The sequence below is a fragment of the Protomyctophum bolini genome (genome assembly GCF_963924005.1).
Source record: "Protomyctophum bolini genome assembly, chromosome: 20".
Taxonomy (NCBI): Eukaryota; Metazoa; Chordata; class Actinopteri; order Myctophiformes; family Myctophidae; genus Protomyctophum; species Protomyctophum bolini.
The window spans coordinates 12,408,276-12,427,694 of NC_137881.1; the positions used below are offsets into that span (position 1 = coordinate 12,408,276).

The 19,419-nt window shown below is 43.7% G+C and overlaps 1 protein-coding gene across 4 annotated transcripts in view; it reads right to left on the reverse strand.

Moving 5' to 3' along the window:
* The window catches only part of LOC308335653 (RAS guanyl-releasing protein 2-like), a 56,939-nt gene that overhangs the window by 20,211 nt on the left and 17,309 nt on the right, over window positions 1–19,419 (reverse strand). For 3 of the 4 annotated variants that reach the window (XR_013966069.1, XR_013966070.1, XM_080792759.1), the window contains exons 2-9: window positions 15,600–15,753; window positions 14,880–14,982; window positions 14,183–14,239; window positions 13,564–13,695; window positions 12,074–12,224; window positions 7,839–8,012; window positions 2,919–3,035; window positions 1,996–2,280 (exon numbers count right to left, since the gene is read on the reverse strand). Coding sequence is in view for 2 of the 4 variants with exons in the window: in XM_080792759.1 (XP_080648885.1) it covers window positions 1,996–2,280; window positions 2,919–3,035; window positions 7,839–8,012; window positions 12,074–12,224; window positions 13,564–13,695; window positions 14,183–14,239; window positions 14,880–14,982; window positions 15,600–15,672 (1,092 nt within the window). In the remaining 2 variants the exon portion in view is untranslated. The remainder of the gene's footprint in view (window positions 1–1,995; window positions 2,281–2,918; window positions 3,036–7,838; window positions 8,013–12,073; window positions 12,225–13,563; window positions 13,696–14,182; window positions 14,240–14,879; window positions 14,983–15,599; window positions 15,754–19,419) is intronic. The other variant, XM_080792760.1, reaches the window with a different exon arrangement.

Here is a 19,419-nt window from a genome sequence, read left to right on the forward strand (position 1 = left end):
AGTATGACTCAGCCAGGAGGAGAAAAAGCATTGCCTTCATCAGTTTGCTTATTTTAGCTATACCTTACCACGCTTGACTGTTCAACTCTCGTTGCCTCGCAGCAAAGCAGAGCACACCTCAACGGAAATAAGTGTCTGCATGATGGGACAATTAGGTATTGACCATGTCCAGTTCCGTGGGTCTCTCCTCAGCTCTGAATAATAAGTAATTTACACCTGCAGTGAAATGTAGTGATTGATCTCGGGGACAGTTGAGGGGAAGCTGTTCAGGAAGACACCCATTTAGACCTGAGACCAGATTCTACAAAATGTCTTCTAAGACTAAATCTATGTCAAGGACCCCCACAATTATATGTAATTGGCCACCGACCCCCATCTAAAAATATGTTGTTCCAGGGACCCCCCCTAATATGTAGGGTGACTAGATCCAAAGTGTTCATTTGAGGGACAGAAGTATCACTTGTGTGGGACGGGACGGGATGGGGTAGCAACTTATTACTTAAAACCTTTGATTCTAACATGTAAACAAAATTAAATAAGAAGGTTGCCTCTTATATCCAAAAGTTATGAAAAATTTGGCATATTTATATTTGTTTTTGTAGATCTGCTAAATTCAGAAGTGTTATCTGCATCTGACAAAAAGGATATAGATCAAAAACAGAGACACAGCAGTTTAGACTGCAAAAAAGATTATTTTTCTTTCCATGAACAATCAGATACATGAATGAACTGAAGAACCAGAACCAGAACCTTCTCGCACTATCATGCTCAAATTGCAACTTTCTAAACTAATTGTGTTGTATATTATGGAACATAACCTCATATTGCACCTTCTTAAACTAAATTGTGTTAAGCTAGCGGTTCACAGAAGACTTACCTTTTCTATAGGGAAAACATGCACATAAGTTTTACTCTCATGTACAGTACCTGTACACGAGATGTAACAGTAAAGTACAACCTTGAAACCTAGGAGACTGAATGCGCTATACATTCGGTAACCGACCTCAATAGCAGTGGCAATAGCTGTCTGAGAGGAAGAGAGTCTGCACTCAAGATCAATCTCACTCTGTATTCCCAGACAAAGGTGCAGAATCAGATGTTGAAATCCACACGACAGAGCAATTCGCTGCTAGGTCTAGCCACCCAGACAAGCAGTTAAAGATGATCGCTCATTCCCCACATCAGAGGATGCATGCATGGGGTCAGTAATACAGCGATGGACTTAAAACACAGAATGTGCACACAGGCCACTTCTGAGGCGTGGGCAAAACTGTAGTAGACAAGGGCATAATGAGGATGATAAATGACCTCTGGAGAGGCACTTTGTCACGTACCCCACGCCCACTCACCCCCGCCTTGTATGAGGCGATATGAGAGAAAGTATCGATTCGCAATGGCAGGCGTAAGGCTCAGGAGATTGGGTAAAAGAATAAAAATACCGTTACTTACCAAAGGCATTTTATCCTCACAATATCCTCACACACTGTCACTGACCTGGGTAAATTTGATCAGCTCCCAGTTTTGTCAAAATTTATTTTATTTTTATTTTTTAAATGTGATCAACTGTTGCATCATGCTTTTTTATTAGAAGAGATTACAATTTGTTTAATACTCAATTCTGATTGATCCATTCTGAAGTCTCATATTTCTGAATAGCAGACCACTGTTCTCAATAACATGCCATTATTCTGCCGCTGTTCACGTTTCCATGGAAGTGGAAGCTAATCAAAATGGAGTGAAATGATTGATTTAGCTTTGCTTATGTAGAGCCTCATAACTGAGAAGATCGGTAAGGGCCTCAAAACTGAGAAGATCGGTAAGGGCCTCAAAACTGAGAAGATCGGTAAGGGCCTCATAACTGAGAAGATCGGTAAGGGCCTCAAAACTGAGAAGATCGGTAAGGGCCTCATAACTGAGAAGATCGGTAAGGGCCTCAAAACTGAGAAGATCGGTAATACAGAGAGACAGTGCTATAATACAGTTACTGTAACTAACCGTGAGCAGATTGAGCAGGTCCGTGTTGGCGTCGACGCTGCTGGGCGGCGTGGTCTGGATCAGCGCCAGCTCCTGCAGGATGGCGTACAGCTGCTGCGCCTTGGCCAGGTTGACCCGCGTCTTCTCCCGGTCCGTCCAGTCGGGCAGCGCCACGTGCACGGCGATCAGGTCCTTCAGGTGCACGCCCAGGATGGGGAAGCGGAAGCCCGTGCACTCCGAGAAGCGCCGGCGGTAGTGGCTGTAGTTCCCGCACGACGTCACCAACTCAATGAGGCCGTTGAACACCTGACGGAAGGGGAAGGAATGAAGGAGGTGAAGTGGGATTTGGAGTGACAGTGGGTCACGGAACGGAAGTGGCATTCTAAATACTGCGCGTGTTGTGCTTATAACCACTCCCCACTACCACAACTGCGGACTAGACCTAAATATATAACTCTATGCTGGGCTAGACCGTGACAGAGGCCCGCCCGCCCGGATCCATTTTCATGGTTCGCGAGTAAATATCCCCCTTTTTTTGTTGTCCTATACATTCCTATGAACTTTTCAGGAAATGAAAAAATAAATGAAACTGTAGGATTGGTTATTGTCACGGACAGAAAAGTTATTATTTAGTCTTCTAGATTTCCCTTTGCAATTGCATTGGAGTTCAGCCTTAATTAACAACCTATCTGACTACAGCTGTGTTCTCCTGACCTTTGATGTGCTCTCATCGGTGTCCCACTAATTGACTGGCTGAAGTTGAACTTTATGCCCTCAACTTCAACTGTACTGTCTGACAAGTCGACTGGGAAAAACCTCAACTCGTTAATGCCCTACTAATACTACTATACAGTTACGCTGTATTCATATTGCATATTGCATAATTGTCTGGTCGCCCCACGCAACCAGACAGATGCTTTGTGACAGACTTTGTTTAGGTTCACCTTGTTGGTCTCGGCACTGATGTGGCTCTGCGTGTCTTTGAGACGGGAGATGGAACTGTTGCTCAGGCCGCCCACCACCGCCATGAGAGTGTTGAAGTTCTGCAACTGGAGCAGCTTCTGTAGACGCAGAGACAGAGAAACAGAGAGTCAGATGGAAGGAGGGACCACCAGTGGTCCTTGAGTCCTTGGTTCCAGGTGGTCCCAAGCTAAATGATGGAGAGTTGGTAACCAAATGGACCCTATAGAGTGTAAAAGTGTAAAATGTGAATGGACCTGTACGGGTTTCATGTTACACTCTCAAGAGTTACATTATTAATGTGCATGACTTAATTTACAATAAGTCTACACAATAGACAATGTAGTAGAATTGTTATTTTGATAGTTTTCATGTTATCTCTCCTAATATGGCACCACATTATACAACCTATTGGATATAGTGGACAGACAACAACATATTCTTTAATTTTAGACCTGAGAAGCTAAATGTCTTCATAACGGTCCGTGGCTCAAATGTCAAACAAATGATGGGCCTTGATACGAAAAGGGTTGGAAACCACTGATAGACAGAGGAGAAGTGAATGGAGAGAGAGAGAGACAGAGAGAGAGACAGAGACAGAGAGCACTGTGTGGGCTTGTGTGAGCCATAGCCAAAAGAGGATTTAAAATTTGTGGTCTGGCATGATGGTAAGAAGATTGATGTCAGAGTCAGTTCGGAGGAGTAGAGACAGAAACCAATTTGAAGGTTATACTAAGAAATTGGGAGAGACTGAGTAATAGACAAGGCAATTTGCCATCAACACACGTACCCATGCATGCACCCACACACGTATGCAGGTACGATCGTGCATGTCGTCTCACGCAAGCACATAATATCACCTCGACGCGAACATGACAGGCCATTATTAAACCTAAATGAATGCCACTCAAGAAGAGGGCTGGGCTGGTTTTGGCCGTGCGCTATTAACACAATGTGTGCCAGAACGTGGTGCCCTGCAGTGCCAAAGAAATCCACGCTATATATGCTTACAAGACGGGTCACTTCCGCCCCGCCCCGGAAGTGATAGCCGTCCATATTTTTGAGCCAAATCTTCATTCTAGGGCCTATATGCATCGTCGCGGGATGGTTTCACTTTCTTAGCGTCATCAAAGTTTAGACTTTTGTAAGGTCTCAAAGAGGTCTCATTTTGAGGAGAAAGGGGACTATTAAGCGTGCGTGCGGCCATGTGCGCGTCGGATCCGTGCGGAGGCTGTGAGTGTGAGTAAACATGTGAGTAAAATCCCCCCCCCCCCCTGGATTAAATGAAATTAAAGAAAGACGAGTTCCCTCGTTTTGGCACAGGGCGGGTCGTGGAGAGAAGAACGAGGTCCCGCGTTCCTGGCATACATTCGGTTAACCGCTACGTATCAAAGTAATATGCTAACGCTGTGTGAATGGCACTCCGCGGGGCTCAGCAGTTTGCCCTTCAGCCCTGCCGAAAATCAATGGTGGGTCGCAGCTGTGTGGGCGGGCTGCCAGAGGGCATCATTTTTTTTCCTCAGCCCTCCTTCAGCTCAAACACCCACTACTGGAATCAATTGACTAAGGCTAAGCTGTGTGGAAGGCGCCCCCCCCCCCACCACCACCACCTCCCTCCCCACTGAGTGGCCCCCGAACACCTGTGCGGTGCGACTTCAATTAAACCAGTGTGTAAATGTGTATCGTGGAGGGGTTTCTGTGTCAGGACTTACCCCACCCCCTTAGATAGCAATTCTGTAGACTTAGATAGCATTTGATACAGACTTATAGCATGTTATGTAGACAGCATAAGTGCATTGTATGTAGTCATAGCACGTCATAGTACATATGTGTAGCATAGTAGTATAGATGTATAGCTTATATGTATAGTTTCATTATAGATATTCCACTGTTACTTTCTTAGCTTACGCATGTTTCATGATAAATGTCTTTATGTGATGTATTCCCATGCTTTTTTGTTCTTGCTTAATGTAAGTCGCTCTGGATTAAGAGCGTCTGCTAAATGCCTAAATTGTAAATTGTAAATTGACATCAGGATCGCACCCAAACCGTACGCAGATGAGCAGTGTGATGATCTATATTATAGACCGTTATATTCCTCTGATAACGGCAAGGCACAGGAATCATGTGTATTGGATGCATACACAGGTATGCATCCAATCCCACGAGCACCGACTTTTTTACGAGCACCGACTGTCCCCAAAATAAAACAACCTCAGGTTGTTTGCAGAGTGGACGCGTTTTTCGGAAAAACGCAGCTAAACATATAGGAAAAGGGCAGCAGTGTGCCGGGACTTTACCACACTGTATGCACTTCTATGTCAGGAGTCAGGACCCAATGCCGCACTGCAGCCAAAAGAAAAGTTTAGATCACTAAAAACTGCCTGGAACCTAATTACATTAGGTAACACCTGGAACATAATTACTTTAGGTAATTAAGTCTGACTTGCCGCAGGTGCCCCTGTGAGCTGTGTAATAACTCGCTCCCCCCGCCGCCTCAGTACCCTGGGATCAGTTGCATCTGCAGACCGCGGCCATCAGAGTTTGGAAGCGCTCATTTTCAGTAAAGCAACATCCTGCTGCCTCCTGCATTATGTGCAAATTCAAAACAGGTGGTACGCCTGGGCTGTTGAGTGATATCTAACGAGCACTTCCAAACTGCGCAATACTATAATAAAAAGAAAAAATAAATCACCTGCAAGGAAAATAAAGTAGCTCATAACAAAAACATCATAACGTCTATACAGTGGGTTTTTATGAAACAAACACTTTGCAGATAGAAAGAGGATAATTGAAGCTTTTCAGACAGCTGCAATGTTGGTGAGTTTAACATTCTTTGTTTGGATGTATGGGCTGTCAATGGGAAATTGCACCTATAGTTACCACGCTGACATTAACATATGGCAAGTTGTGTTCAACGTAGGTTCAGGAGTAGATACCACCACCCGATCTACTATGAATCACCCCATTGAATTGACAAGGAATTGCATACAAATGTCCCCTATTCTATAGGGTGGAATTGTACAACCTCTGCAACAGCCCGGGTGGATCCGGAGGCGAGTGGTGCACGTGTGTGACAGACGGGGGTGGTCGAAAACCGGATGAGTCACTGGTGAATAAATGATGAGTGACGGTGGAGGGATAAAGAAAAAAAAAAAACAGTGGGAGCAGCCTGAGGTGTATTGTGACAGTACAACCCAGAAATAAAGTAGAACTTCTTCAGTGAACTTCAGTGAACTTCTCCTCTGATTATAGTGGCGGCGGCTGAAATGAAATGTCCCCCAAAAAAGTGATAAACCCTGCCCCATAAGGCAGAGAAATTTAAAACCAGTTAATATCCAATAGCCAAATTATTACGGGACGCAGCAGAAGTCATTACATTACACCATGCGTCACTGTTATTATAAATCAGTCAATCAAATTAACGCTCTATCTAAAATCATAGAAAGGATCATTTATGATCAAATAAACTATCTGACATCTCAGGACCTTATATTCGAGTTTCAATCAGGTTTCAGAAAATCCCACTCCACCGATACCGTCTGCTATACTTTAGGACCAGGACTGAAATTGATGGGGGAAATTATTGTGGCATGGTCATGATAGACCACCAAATGGCCTTTGACACGGTCAATTATTAAAAAAAACTAGTTTTTATACTCTGCAGTTGTAAGGTGGAACAGAATGAGTTGCCCAAAAAGATTAAAACTACCAGCTCCGCTATCACATTTAAGTCCTCCCTGAAGTTATGGCTGAATAGCAGTTGGACCTAACATCCTATCTTCTGCTTCAGTTTCCCCATGCAGTCTTTTTTAATTGTAAATGTTAAAAGTTTTATATTTATATTTACTTTAAATTATAGTACAATGAATGTATATCATTTTCCTATTGCATATCCTGTATGTGTTAACGTAGCCATGTCTCTTGTAATGTACACACATAAACGCGCACGCACGCACACACACACACACACACACACACACACACATGTAAACATTGTCGATTAACGTACAAAAAAATACAGTTGGCCTACTAGCACTGCACCTCGTGGCATATATCCAGCAGTGAAAGGAAGATGGTATACATACTATACACTATACAGTAAGAGAACCATAAACGGCATGACTCTTATACAGTATAATATGCTTTGGCAGTCACGGTGAGGAAGCTGAAAGGCTTCTGTGCAAGGAGGGCAGAGGAGATCATCCAGGATTAAAGTCAGGACATTGTGAGGCTTGTACACCTGCTATTCTTTATGCTTTTGAAAACTGCATTTTCCTTTTGACATTTTTCGCCTATAATGACAGGACCTGCTGAGCTGAGCCAGAAAGCAAAGCTCTCTGTCTATACCGAGCAATCTTCGTTCCTACTCTCACCTATGGTCATGAAGTGAGGGTCATGACAGAAATAATAAGGTTGCGAATACAAGCGGACGAAATGAGGTTTTCGACGGGTGGCTGGCATCTCCCTTAAAGATAGGGTGAGAAGTTCAGTCACATGAGAGAGACTCGCAGTATCGCTGCATGCTTCTTCGCCTGGAAAGGAGCCAGCTTAGGTGGTTTGGGCATCTGCGGTTAGGATGCCTCTCGGGCGTCTCCCTAGGGAGGTCCTCGATGCACGTCCCACTGGGAGGAGACCCCCGGGGCAGACCAAGGCACAGATGGAGGAAACACATCAACTCACTGGGCTTGGAGGGTCTCAGGATCCCCGATGAGGAAGTCACTAATGTTGCTCTGGAGAGGGAAGTCTGGAGCTCTCTGGTGGAGCTGTTGCACCCGTGACCCGACTACGGATAAGCGGTTGAAGATGGATGGATGGATGACACGACCAAACCAGGGGCTAAAAACAGGTGGTTAATCCCGTTGCTCTCCATATTATCCCCCTCCCCGCGGTGTGTTACAGACCTGTGCCACCCGGATGAAGTGGGAGATGACGGCAGCGCGCTGCGGGGCAGTGGGCTTGCTGAGCACCATCAGTTGGATCCACTGGGACACGCTGTTGAAGAGGGTGATGAAGCGCTCCAGGATGGGGTTGTCCACCGTGCAGCCGTGCATCACGAAGCTATGGTAGTCCTGGAACTAAGAGGACATGGGTTAGAATTTTAGTAAAATCTATCAAGATAATATGCTTTTTATTTTTATTCCATGATTTTGTAACACATTTTTTTCACCCAGTGTCAAAAAATTAGATAATGTAATCCTGGGCTCTACACTGCCTCTGCAACAGTCTTTTCACCTGAAAAGAGGGAGTTTCTGTGTGGAGTGTGCATGTTCTCCCCGTGTCCCCTAGGGTAGGTATCCTCACAAAAACATGCAGTAATCCTGGTCTCTATACTACCTCCCCCTGGCCAGCCGGGGCGCCTGATGGAGGGGAAAGGAACTGGTCAGAATAACGTGTTCCTTCCACGCGCTACGTCCGGCCGGGGAAATTCCTCCCTGTCAGGTGAAAGGAAGCAGCTTGGACCCAGGATTACATTAGATAATTGTGAAAAAAAACTGGGTTGCAAAATCGTGGGATAAAAAATATTAAATTCCCTGGTTGGACGTAGTGTGTGGAAGGAACACATTATTCCGACCAGTTCTTTTCCCCTCCATCAGGCGCCCCGGCTGGCCCGGGGGAGGCAGTTTAGAGACCAGGATTACTGTTTTTTGTGAGGGTACCCTATAATCTGACGCTGCCAGATTGCGGCAGTATTGAGTTCACAAGTGCCCTCCTTCTACCTTGATCTGGTCTCTCTCAGGCAGAAACGATGAACCGGAAGCAGCAGGACAAAAATCTGATAACTCCATAATCATTTTGAGTTGTAGTCTTGTTAGCTTGTGTTTACATTTGCGCAGCGCCAATATGTCACCAGTCTCGGTCCCACGCACACACGCCCACACGCCCATACGCCCACACGCCCACACGCCCACACACACACACACACACACACACACACACACACACACACACACACACACACACACACACACACACACACACACACACACACTGAGAGCTGTGTTTTTCAATCAGCATAATATGTAGTATTATGATGTTTTGGTACCCTGATTGCAGATTGATGCTAAAGTCAGCCATGCCAGCCCTGACAAAAAATGATAGTCATTTTGTATTTTAAAACCAAATGCTTTAAAGCGCCAGAGGGCAAACCTTTTTTTATTAAATACCTGAAATATGAAAATTTCTGGAAGATTGAACATTTGTCATTTACCACTTCAAACACTATTTCATCTCAAAATAAATCTAAAAGTAGGCTATGTACAAGCTTACAACAATTGGTCACAGTGTGAGGTGTTGTAAAGCTTGTAGATAGATAGCCTATTTTCGGCACATGGCATGCTTCCATTAGAACAGTGGTTCTCAAAGTGGGGTCCGGGGACCCCCAGGGGTCCTTGAGGGAGTCCCAGGGGGTCCCCAGCTAAAAGATAGTTTGGAACCAAATAGACCCTTATGGGTCTGTAACTCTGAGTGTATAAATGGAACCAAAAAATTTACTGATTTTAAAATATAAATCTCAGAGATAGAAATGCCATTAAATGGGGGTCTGTATAGCCTAATTCATGTCAAACTGGGGGTCCTTGAAATAAAACGGGTTGAGAATCACTGCTAGAGCCATAAAAATGGCTCTAGCATGCCAGGGGGTCCCTGGCATGTCTCTTCAAATGGGGGTCCGCGGCCTAATTAGTGTCAATTTGGGGGTCCTTGACATGAAAAGGTTTGGGAATGGGAACCACTGCCATAGAAGACGTGCTGGCTTCTATTGAATCCAATTGACTGAGAGCATTAACTCATGCAGACAGACCCTTTTAATGTCAAGATGATCAGTTCCAGCTGGCCTAGCGGTCCGGGCACCTAGGCTAAAATGCAGCCTTCCAGCGCGTCACAGGTTCAAGTCCGGATCCCCGACGGCCTTTGCTGTGCATCCCCAAGTCCCCCCCCCCCTCTCTCTCTCTCTCCCCGTTTCCTGTCTATCTACTGTACTATCAATAAAGGCGTCTAAAATGCCCAATAGAAATGTCTGGATGACTGAATGGATCTGTTGGGTCCTGGCTGGCATATAGCGGCCCAACGAAAGGAACTCCAGCTGGGCCAATTGAACCGTGATGTGCCCATAGGGCCATGCAGGCCTGGTGTCGCAAAAAGGCCCTGAAGTGAAGCACATGCTTGCCTGGCGTCTGCCAGGGAAGGACTCCAAGCCTCCCTCTTTCTATGTTGTGGTACAGTACAGTTCATGGTATGTTTTCTGAGGTTGGCTGGTTAATAGGCAACGACACAACACAAGTTATGAAAGTACCCAGTCCATCTGCCTTGGTCGCTGTTGATAATATGTCTGAGGGGGTAGACCATCTGCCTTGGCACTACAATGTCTCTATTGATATGTTTTTAGGGCCTCTTTGTCATCTATCTGCCTTATTGGGGCCATTTATTTCATTATGTGAATTATAGGGAGCATTTGAAATGTATATGATGCCGGTATAGTAGAGGACATCATACAAGGGAGAGTATTCTGTTTCATATAATTTGAGTGGACAAATTAGATTTTTTAATTTGAATTTTTCAAATTAAATAACTATAGGCATTATTGCAATTTCAATAGTAGCTACCCTCCATTGCTATTTCTCTCATTTCTGGCCAAACTGTAACAGCTACGACCCTCTTTGACTTCTCAGTCAGTCCATCCATCCATCCATCCGTCCATGCATCCATCAGTCCATCCGTCCGTCCGTCCAAGTTTTTCTAATTGTAATTTAATGTTTTAGTCACAGTTTAAATTTGTATTAATACTAGTGTAAAAAAATGACAGATACTGCCAGATGCAGATAACCAATACATTTTAAGATTAATGAGCTAAACAGTGAGCAAACAAAACACATTATTTCTTTTCTTCTGTACTCAGCTGCATGAGCTCTGGTTTCTCTTTTTGCATGCAGAGCAAACCTTGGCCGAGACATCAATTCAAGAATTGAAAATGAGGGGAAAATGACAATTTCAGAAAGTAAGTGAGAGCGAGTGTCCACCGGGACATGCAGACGAATATAACCATCTGCTAAGCCTCCACACTGAGCGCGCCGCCATCAGAGCAATGTACTGTGGGAAACTTTAGTACTTAACCCATTTTGGGCAGGAACCCCTTTTGGTGTTTTAAAGCATTATGTTATACTTTAGCTATTGAAAAATAGCAGATCTACAAGCTCATAGCGAGGCACCGAGTGCCGTGCTACAAGCTTGTAGGTCTGCTATTTTTGAAAAATCGCGAAAATGTAGAGCAAATCTGAATAAATATTATATATATTCAATCAATATTATTTTGCTTCTGGAGCAACATATTTTCAGATGGGGGTCGGCAGCCACTTACATAATAATCTTGGGGGTCCTTGACATGAAATAGTTTGAGAACCACTGACATAGAATTTTTAAATTTCGACGTCAGGCCTAATTGGGTTAAATTCAACAAACGCTGGCAAATAGTTCAGTGAGTCCCGATAGACTGTTCCAAAAGCTAATGTCGCCAGAAAGGCAAAGCTATTTCGATGATTTTTGAGTTGTTGCTTAGCAACTAAATATTCCAATAAGTAAATGTGGAACTAGCGGAGACTTTTTTTGTGTGTGTGCCAACTTTCCTACTTTCTCGCAATTTAGTCATCATGCCAGTCATCATTTAGTCATCATACCTCCTGGTGGAGAGCTTCACCAGGAGGTAGAGGTCTTCACAGGACCAGAATGGACCTGTGAAGATTACAGTGACAACTGACAACTAAAGTCTCTGTAATGTTTAGTTGTACTGAAATGATCTAAAATAAAGGGATTTAAGATCATTGAAGCTAGGCTATTGCCCGAGTCCAGTGCATTCTTTGTCACACTTTGCCAATAGAAGTCTATGTAGAAGAGCCACCATTGGACTGGCCCCATGAAGTGAACGGAGTTGTCACAACTCTCTCATCTAAACGGTGATGAAATGTTCAACAGCCCTGCCGACAAGACGGCATTAAGCAACGAAGAACCCCGAACATGGCCAGTTGCGTTTGTTGGAATGCCAGTCAGTGAATACTCTAAAAGGCTCCGGTGGCAGCACACCTGTGGCAAGTAGTGTTCAAATGGTTGTCAGATAGCAGTGGTGGTCCACATGGTTGGAACGTACCAGTATCTTGCAGAAGGACTTGTACTCCAGATAAGTGAGGTGTTCTGCCAGCTCACAGGAGTCCAAGTGGTCGAACAGCAGAGACATCTTCCTTTTCTTGGACACCGACGGCACGCGCTGAGTCACCTGGCGTTTCCATTTGTACGATGGCCTATAGGAGGGATGATAAATGTTATTCATGCCCCGGAGTTTTTCAAAATAAAAGGTACTAGATTGCCCAGCAGATGAGGCAGATTTAACTCTGAAAAGCCCTGCCTTCCATTTCCCCCCTAAACCAGGAGGTATAATGTTCCATTACTATCCCGCACCAATAAGTCTGATCTCTCTTTAGAAACGTTAAATATCCCAAACGAGATGCTTGGTTAAATACTACAGAGTTTGAAAGGATATAAGCCATTACAGGACGATGCATAGCACAAGATAAAGCAGGGGTTCTCAATCTTTAAATTTTTTAACTCACTAGCCCAAGGGTCTGAAAAAAAGTGTCAACATAAGTTTTTAATGATACCACATCAAAACATCTAACATATTTTGTTTGTCCACGAATATAACCATTTCTCTTCTTTTTAAATATTTTCTTCCACATTGTACATTGTTATAATGATGATTATAACAATAACCCACCTATCTCCCTGCAGACTCCCTCCCCAGTCTGGGTCCAGAGTTTTACTGACTGTAGAATTATGTGCAGGACATAATTTACATACATATGTGAGGGACTTAATTTATTCGACTAAATATGAATTGGTCTGAAATAACACAATTTTGTAATTCTTTCTAAAGATCATTTTACATCTGCCATTGATGGTCTGTTTGAGTTGCTGTGGATTACGTGTTGAAGACTCTGCTGTGATGGAGTCACAAGGAAATCAGTTTGCATGCACTTTGGAGAAATTATGTTTCCCAGGGTTGTTGTCTTCTTATGACACTTTAAAACAGCAAATCTAAAAACAAACCATTTGGTTTATGTTTATGTGCATGCTGTATATGGCCGAAGCCATTAGACTAATAAGTGTCAACTAAATTGCTATTACAGTATGAAGTCAGTATGCTGCTGTAACTGTAGTGTACTAACTGAAATGTCCTCTATCCACGCTTCTGCCTTGGCAGAGAATTTGCTTCCCCCAAAAGGCCACTAGTAAGGGTCCCTTAGGACATTATAGGGAACACTGGATCACCAAGAAATGACCTTTATGGGAATAGGAAAGGTCACTGACCTCACATACGGTCACGCAAGGCCTGAGAATGTTGCACATAAAGGGATACACAGATAGAAGGAGAGACCCAAACACAGACAGCTCATTCATTGCACGCACGCACCACACGCACGCACAAACGCACGCACGCACGCACGCATGCACAAACGCACGCACGCACGCACACACAAACGCACGCACGCACGCACCACACGCAGGCACGCATGCACGCAGGCACACACGCACACACCCACGCACAAAATATATTGAGAAGAGAATCTATTATTGACTCACACGCTGTCGATATCAATGAGCTGACTCTGGCTCTCGTTGCCCTCTGTGGTCAAGAGGTCTTTGAGGTCTTTGATCTGCTCCGCCAAGTCTGGGTTTAGGTTGAACTCGGCGGGGAACTCTGAGATCCAATATCTGGACCCCAGAGAGAGAGGAGGACAGAGAAACCAGCGATCAAAGGGGTGTGGTAAACCAGTGGTTCCTTTGAAACCTTTTCATGTCAAGGACCCCCAAAATGATTCTCATTAGCCTGTGGACCCCCCATTAGAAAATATATGCCAAGGACCCCCATAGGAGAAGATCTTTACGGCTCTAGCAGTGATTTTCAACCTTTCTAATCTCAAGGAGATTTTGTCTTTGTATGTCATTTACTTCAAGAGTAATGGTATTTTCTATTATCTCCATCTTATCTCCCCTGGCCTATACCAAGGGGGAAGAGAAATGTCAGAGACGAAAAGACACAAAGGAGATTAAATTCCTCGGAGGAAAGGAACAATAATACAGGGGAAACAGAGAAATAGAAGGGAGAAGTGTAAAGGCAAGAAAGGTGCAGTGAGAGTGAATAGGGGTGCAGAAAGATGAAATAGGGATATTATACTGTACAGAGAAAATGGTTGCTCACTTGACGAGATGACAGATTCTTGTCCGGAGCTCAGCAGTGCAGCTCTCCTCCTGAGATCTGATATCCAGAGTCAAGGAACACAACCAGCACTAGTTTGAGTCCTCCTTTCAGACTAGTTAGATAATTATTAGGATTGGGATGTTTCGATTAAGCAAACTTTCACTTTTTGAAAGTAGGCAGGCTGTCACAACGATTGCGTACATAATCGTCTAAATCGCAATTATTTTTTGCATAATCGTCATCATCGTAGCAGAAATAGCAGATCTACAAGCCTACATGTTGCAGCCTGCTCAGGGACTACAGATCTAAAATTATAGCTTCTGGCTAACTCTGGCCCATTTACATAGATGTGAAAACTGACGTGTTGATTAATGTGCATTGTCCCTGTTAAATAAATACAAATAAATAACCTTGTAGATCAGCTATTTCCACGATTTGAACTGGGATTTGAACTGGGTTTATTTACTGTTGTTTTATTATATTATGTCAGTCATTTCTTTGTATCTTTAAGTTATTTGTCATAATCTGTTCTGTGGAATGTTTGATATTATGAAGCCTAGAAAGGCACTGGAAAGGCACATAGACATCGGCAAACACACAACTACTGAATAAATATTAAAAAATATAAGGCATGCCATGACTGAAGGCCATTCCCTTCCTGATCCATTTCCAGTCAGTAATAATAGGTGAAGGATACTTGAGAACAAGTTTCTTGGCCATCTCCGTGGAGGGGATGTACCACGGGTGCATCATGAGAAACATGCGCACTGTGGAGGCATCCTTCAAAGCTCCCTTTTCATCTGAAACAGAAAAATCCCCCTCAGTCACAACCAGGAATTGGTACACCATGTCCCCTCAACGTCAGCATTGAGCCCATATAGAGCAGTGGTTTTCAACCCATTTTCATATCAAGGTCCATTATTTATTTGGAATTTGAGCCACGGCACGGACCACCATTTGATGAGGCTTAGCCAAGACTTTGAATATTTTGTTGTCGTTCGATAAGATTTTCTACACAATTCCATCATGCTGCATTGATGTTTGTCTCCATAGGAGATATATTAACAGGCAAACGTTGATCAAAAATAACAATTATTCTACATTCTCTAATTGTTCAGACTCCTTGTAAATTAATGAACGCAGATGTATCACAATAATTTAACATTTGAGAGCGTAAAATACCCTTATGGGTCCATTTGGTCGTCGTCATCGTCCCCCCAAGGACCACTGGTTGAAAACCACTGCCATGGAGCTTAACATCCACTAGACTAGAGTATAGTCAGTGCCGGACTTTGAAAGATTGCAGTTTTTTGTCTGGAAATGGTCCGCAAAATCAGCGAGTTCCACCTCATATGGCACATCTTTAATAGATTGAATCAAGCGTATAGAAGGGTGCAGGGTGACTGTAATTACAAACCGAATGCTTGAATGCAGGCCTCCACCAGCTCATCCACCGAGGCTGATTGTTGTTCTGACAATACAGGCTCCATTGTTCCCTCTCCACTGTTCTCTATCGTGTTGCTGCTTCAGGTCTGTCTCTCTGACACTCTTTCCACCTCAGAGGATCTGCTCTGTGCGGGAAAGACAAAGAGAGATGAAACGATCAAAGACCCATTAGAGGAAAGAATGAACAGGAGATGTTGAAATGAAATGAAATTCAGAAAACTGCAAGTCACTCTGGATGGCTTACAGTACAGTATATAGTCAGCTCCTCGTTCCATTCTGCACATAATGGTTGAACGAAATGGTAGAACCATCAGCAAATAATTATCAGCAATAATAATAATACGCACTATATATATCGTGAAGGAATATAAAACAGCAGGGAGCCTAACATGTAGGACTCCCTACATAATGCTATTTTTAAAAGAATGAAATTCTAATATGTGGTTTTAAGATTCTGAGGTGTATGTGGGTTTTTGTATTATATATTTTTGTACCGTGTGTTTGTCATGTATGTAAAATCATTGCTGTAAATGTTCTTGTTTGTATACAGGGCGCCGTTGAAAAAGAGACCTTGGTCTCAATTGGATTCCCCTGAAATAAAGGTTTCAATCAATTTCAATCAATAAGTTACCAGTTGAGAGTTTTAATTAGATTTTTTTAAATTAAAGTAGAAGGACTTTAAACTCTACTCTTTTGGTCACAGTGACTGTTTTGGACCCTTTATGTATATTCAGTACACAAAACAAAAAGTTTTGAAGGCATCAGGAAAATGTCCATCTCTCTGACTGCTAAACTTTAGGCCGCTGCGTTTCTGAGCTGGTCTGGTCTAGGCCGGGGTCGGGGGTCAGAGGTAGAAGGCGGAGTAAGTTTGATGCTAGCTATAGGGCTTTATACTAAAGTTCCATTCGCGGTCAGAAGGGAACAAGAAGGATGGAGACCAGGGCTGAGAGTGTGTCTGTGTGGGAAGGCCATCCCAGGCCAGCTGTGCGTCATCGTGGTCGTCATCGGGGCTCAGGCTGCGTCCTTGTGACCGTCCTTGTGACTGCCATGTCCTTCCTGGAGCGCACCGTTGTACTGTCGCTGATGTTGGCTCTTTGTGTCTTCATTCATGGCCGTTTTTTGTCCTATTTTAGCAGTTCTTCTGATTGTTCTTCTCCGTGAATATCTATATATATCTAATATATGTGCTTTGATTGAGGTTTTTTTACTGGTGTTACTTTCTCGTTGCTTCGTCATGTTTTGATCCAGTATCTGCAAGGGCCCATGCAGGGCTCCAGTGCACTCACTGCTCAAGCATATATTTTGCATTAACTACTTGAATCCCAGTGTACACATTCTGGGAGTAACATTAGCCAAAAATAGCTGATGTACAAGCTCACAACGTGTCACAATCTGCTGAGATTTGGTGTACACAGAAAAAAAAAGTATAGAGCCAACTCTGGTCCAGAGGGTTTAACCCATTTTGACCTGAGATCAGAAAATAGCAGACCTACAAGCTTGTAGATCTGCTATTTTTCAATAGCTAAAGCATAACATAATGCTAAAACCAAAAGGGGTTCCCGCCCAAAATGGGTTTAAGTGGGTAATTTATTCCTGTAACGATCATTCGTGCTGGTCTCCATTTCTTGCTCACACAGATTCATTATTGCAGTGGAGTCCGGTCCAGTGGAGTCCGGTTCCCCACTTACCGGTCTACCGATCTATGAGTTCACAATGCATCCCAAGCGTTGATAAATCTTCTCTTATGAGGGTTCGTGACCAAATAAATACATATTATGACGTCCTTGACATGGTAATGTTCGAGAACCCACTGCATTAATGGTTAAAAAAAACATACGCTGTAGTTATAGCATCGGGTTAAAACTAACCCATGGCTCCTCACCTGACATGCGTGGCAGGTTAAAACTAACGCTTTGGCAGGTTAAACCTAACCCGTGGCTTCCTGTGAGGTTAGGTATAGGGTTGGGTGTTGGACTAATGCCTGTCGGACTGTTAGTACGTCGGAGCAAACACACACACACACACCCGTGATGAAAGTGGTCTTAACTTGTGTTGAGTGGACAGGTGTTCAGCAAGGAAGTGCAGCCTTGGGCATGGTGTCTGTGTCTGCCAGCGAGCAGCATCGTTAGATTCACTCAGCTCAGCTGGCTGTACTCGTGCTGTCTCGCTTCCACCAATTGGGAAATGATGGTGTCATGTTGTCATCCAATGCTAGTATGTCGTTCTGAGTTTCAACTGGCAGGCCCGGCGCCACAGGGGGTGCAAGAGGGGCCTGGCACCCTCGGTTTCAAATTCATTAGGATTTATGTACATATTGTTTTACTACAGTATATACAAAAATCACATTTGCGTGAAATGAGGGGCGTTCTTATCGTCATACCATCATGACACATTCCGGGCCAATCACTTTGAGCCGTCCTCACTTTTCTGTCCTCACATTTTATCTTCACTTTTTAAGCCCTCAGCCAATCAAATCATCGATATTGGGTACACCCAGGCACACAAATCTGGATATATGTGAGTATCGGCCCACTGTTCACTGGGCCGATACTATAGGACACATCCATAACATGCAGTGTTGTTCCGGACGTAGTAGGTTAAGGCACCATAAGTACAGTATAGGGCTCAATTACAGCTTGACAACACATCTTCAGTTCCCAAGCCCGACGACCTCTGCTGCATGTCACTCCCTGTGTCTCTCGCTCCCTGTTTCCGGTCATTCTCAACCATACTGTTCAATAAAAAAAACATAAAAAAAAAAACAACATCTTTAAAAAAAACAAGGCAGTGTTCTATAACCACAGAGTTTCAAGTACAGTGATCTTGTGTAATAGTTCATGGCAGAGGCTGATGATTGCAGATTCAGAATTTAGAAGAGCCATTTGTAGCTATACAGATTCAGTCGAACATCTCAAAAATCTTAGCAGCAAGCAATCACTGTTCATAAATTATAGGTTAAGGAGCAGAGCAGGAAGACATCGTTGAAATGTAGAGCAAAGCCTATAGAGGGTACTATGTGCGCGACAACTACTTTGTGGCCTTGACAGTCCATATATCCAAATATTGATTGCATTAAACAACGTTAAACTCACTTTGCCACTCACTTTGCCACTCACTTTGCCAGTCGATTTGCCCCTCACTTTATGCATGAGATAGAATATCCAGGTCCCCCCCCCCCCCCCACACACACACAATCTAAAATTACAATTCAGTCATTATCGAAGGCAAACTCAGAGTGGAAATATATTACCTTATAGTTATACTCAGAGTGGAAATATATTACCTTATAGTTATAAGGTAATATATTTCCACTCTGAGTTTGCCTTCGATAATGACTGAATTGTAATTTTAGATTGTGTGTGTGTGTGTGTGTGTGTGTGTGTGTGTGTGTGTGTGTGTGTGTGTGTGTGTGTGTGTGTGTGTGTGTGTGCGTGTGTGTGTGTGTGTGTGTAGGGGGGGTCGGGGGGGGACCTGGATATTCTATCTTGGGCTTCTTCCTTCCCGTGGAGAGTCAGCATGAGGACTGTTTACCTCTGGGGCAGCACACCTGTTCTAATTTATTGATTATCACGAAACACAGCTGGTGCATGACTACTTGAGGGTGTTATCAATTGGCACTCCACTGTGATATAAAGGGCCTTTGCAACAGAGAGAGAGAGAGAGAGAGAGAGAGAGAGACAAAGACAGAGACAGAGACAGAGAGAGAGCTAGAGACAGAGACAGAGACAGAGAGAGAGAGACACAGAGAGAGATGGGAGAGAGCGGCACAGTACCATGGTGGATGACCTCAA